This window comes from Neltuma alba, unplaced genomic scaffold, assembly GCF_004799145.2.
Source record: "Neltuma alba isolate B1F8T4 unplaced genomic scaffold, ASM479914v2 tig00001196_pilon, whole genome shotgun sequence".
Classification (NCBI taxonomy): domain Eukaryota; kingdom Viridiplantae; phylum Streptophyta; class Magnoliopsida; order Fabales; family Fabaceae; genus Neltuma; species Neltuma alba.
The window spans coordinates 150164-151851 of record NW_021632373.1 but is presented as its reverse complement, the minus strand read 5'-3'; the positions used below and the strand labels follow the sequence as shown (position 1 = coordinate 151851).

Here is a 1688-nt window from a genome sequence, read left to right as displayed (position 1 = left end):
TAATTAATTTCTCTCTCTCCATCTCTCTCTCTCAACTTTTCATTTCCTATGCAATCCATCCCCTCCTTCTCTCTCTCTCTCTCTCAACTTTTAATAAAGGTAAATATGAAAAAAAAACTGGTTAATTTAATGTATTATTTAGTTTGCGGGTTTAGGATACAAGTGACTTATAATAAGGAACAAAGTGGTATTTCAATGTGTATGTAGTAAATCTAAAATAATAAAAATCTCTTTTAACTGTTAGTTTTTTTAAAATGATTTTTACTTGACAATAAATTAAAAAAATTTAAATTAAGGCTATTAAAACTATATTTAGACTACATAGATCTCATTATACAGATAATCACTATACTATTCATTAGTGTGATAAGCACCAAAACAGATTTCTTTAGCATCTTGTTGCAATTCCAGAAGCCCGTGTTAAAAAGTCATGAATTGGCAAAAACTTCAAGTGAGACCATTATGAAAATGTAAAGTCATGATGGATTTTTTTATTTTTTATTTAGTCACCAAACAAATTGATGTTTACACTTCTCCGACAGGCCAAGAGCTCATCAATATAATGAACAAAAGAATGCAATAACCAGAATACAACATTTACATTATTAATTAGTTTCTCTCACCCCTCACGCCTCACTTTTCCTGATCCGTTTAAGCTTTGAAGCATACTTCTCGCCGCCGGCCATGGCAAAATCAGCCCGCTTCCGACTAGCTCGAACGGATTCCCACACATTCGACCCGACAAGGTGAGGAAAATTAAGCTTCGCTTTAGCTCCACGCATCTCGTAAGCGGCTCTATCATAAGCTATAGCTGCATCCTCAGCTGTATCATAAGTTCCAAGCCAAATCCTAGCACCATTTTTAGCCCGATCTCTGATCTCCGCCGCGTACTTCCCCCAAGGCCGGCGCCTAACACCCCGGTAGCGCTGCTCAACGGGTGGTGCGTTGCCCTCACGCGCCACTACAGCATCTTCCATTGGGACACTGTTATCAATATTGGAGCAAACTTCTGGCACATGTTCATTGACGTAATGACTGTCACACACTGAACTCTGGCCGTGCATGGGGATGTTGTTGGAAATTGTTGCCGGAGAATATATCGGCAAGTCGATCATTTCGTCGTCGAGAAGGTTCCGTCGGATTGCTTCTAAAGTGCAAGAATATTCAGAATCAGAAGGTGAGAGATGATGATGATAATGGGATCCGAACATGTATGGATAATTTTGTTGAAGTGTGGTTGTGGATTTTGCTGTTGGAGAGGAAGAAGATGAGGTTGGTGTTGCAGGTGGAAGGTGGATTTTTATAGACTGATGATGCGTGTGGACATAATAAACCCTAATCAACTCGCACTTCTTTGAAGCTTCTCCTTATTCCAACGTTTGGTTGAATTCAAAATTGCAAGTACACGTACAGATTCACGTGATTAAATTAATTAATTAATCAATAAATATATCTGTATATAGAAAGGACACGAGGAACAGTGTTTTAGAACGGAACGACGCCATCCATGCTTTTGAACTTCCGTTCGAGAAGTTTGACCCAAAGTAGACTTATTTGAATAGTCTCCAATTGTTCTTCCTCTTCTTTCCTTCTCCCCCTTTCATTCTTATTTTGTTGGATAAAAAGATATATACTTCCTCTGATCCTAATTATAAATCTTATTTATAATATAAGACCTTATTTATAGA

General features: G+C 37.8%; 1 protein-coding gene across 1 annotated transcript; it reads right to left on the bottom strand.

Moving 5' to 3' along the window:
• Positions 1-546: 546 nt before the first annotated feature.
• Positions 547-1226, bottom strand: LOC114752832 (ethylene-responsive transcription factor 13-like). The gene has a single exon (XM_028941535.1). It carries the CDS (start codon positions 1209-1211, stop codon positions 627-629), a length of 585 nt encoding a protein of 194 aa, XP_028797368.1. The 5' UTR covers positions 1212-1226; the 3' UTR covers positions 547-626.
• Positions 1227-1688: the final 462 nt, after the last annotated feature.

What these genes read in the sequence shown, in the direction of transcription:
- LOC114752832 (XM_028941535.1), bottom strand. Translation starts at nt 1,211, where the DNA reads ATGTTCGGATCCCATTATCATCATCATCTCTCACCTTCTGATTCTGAA.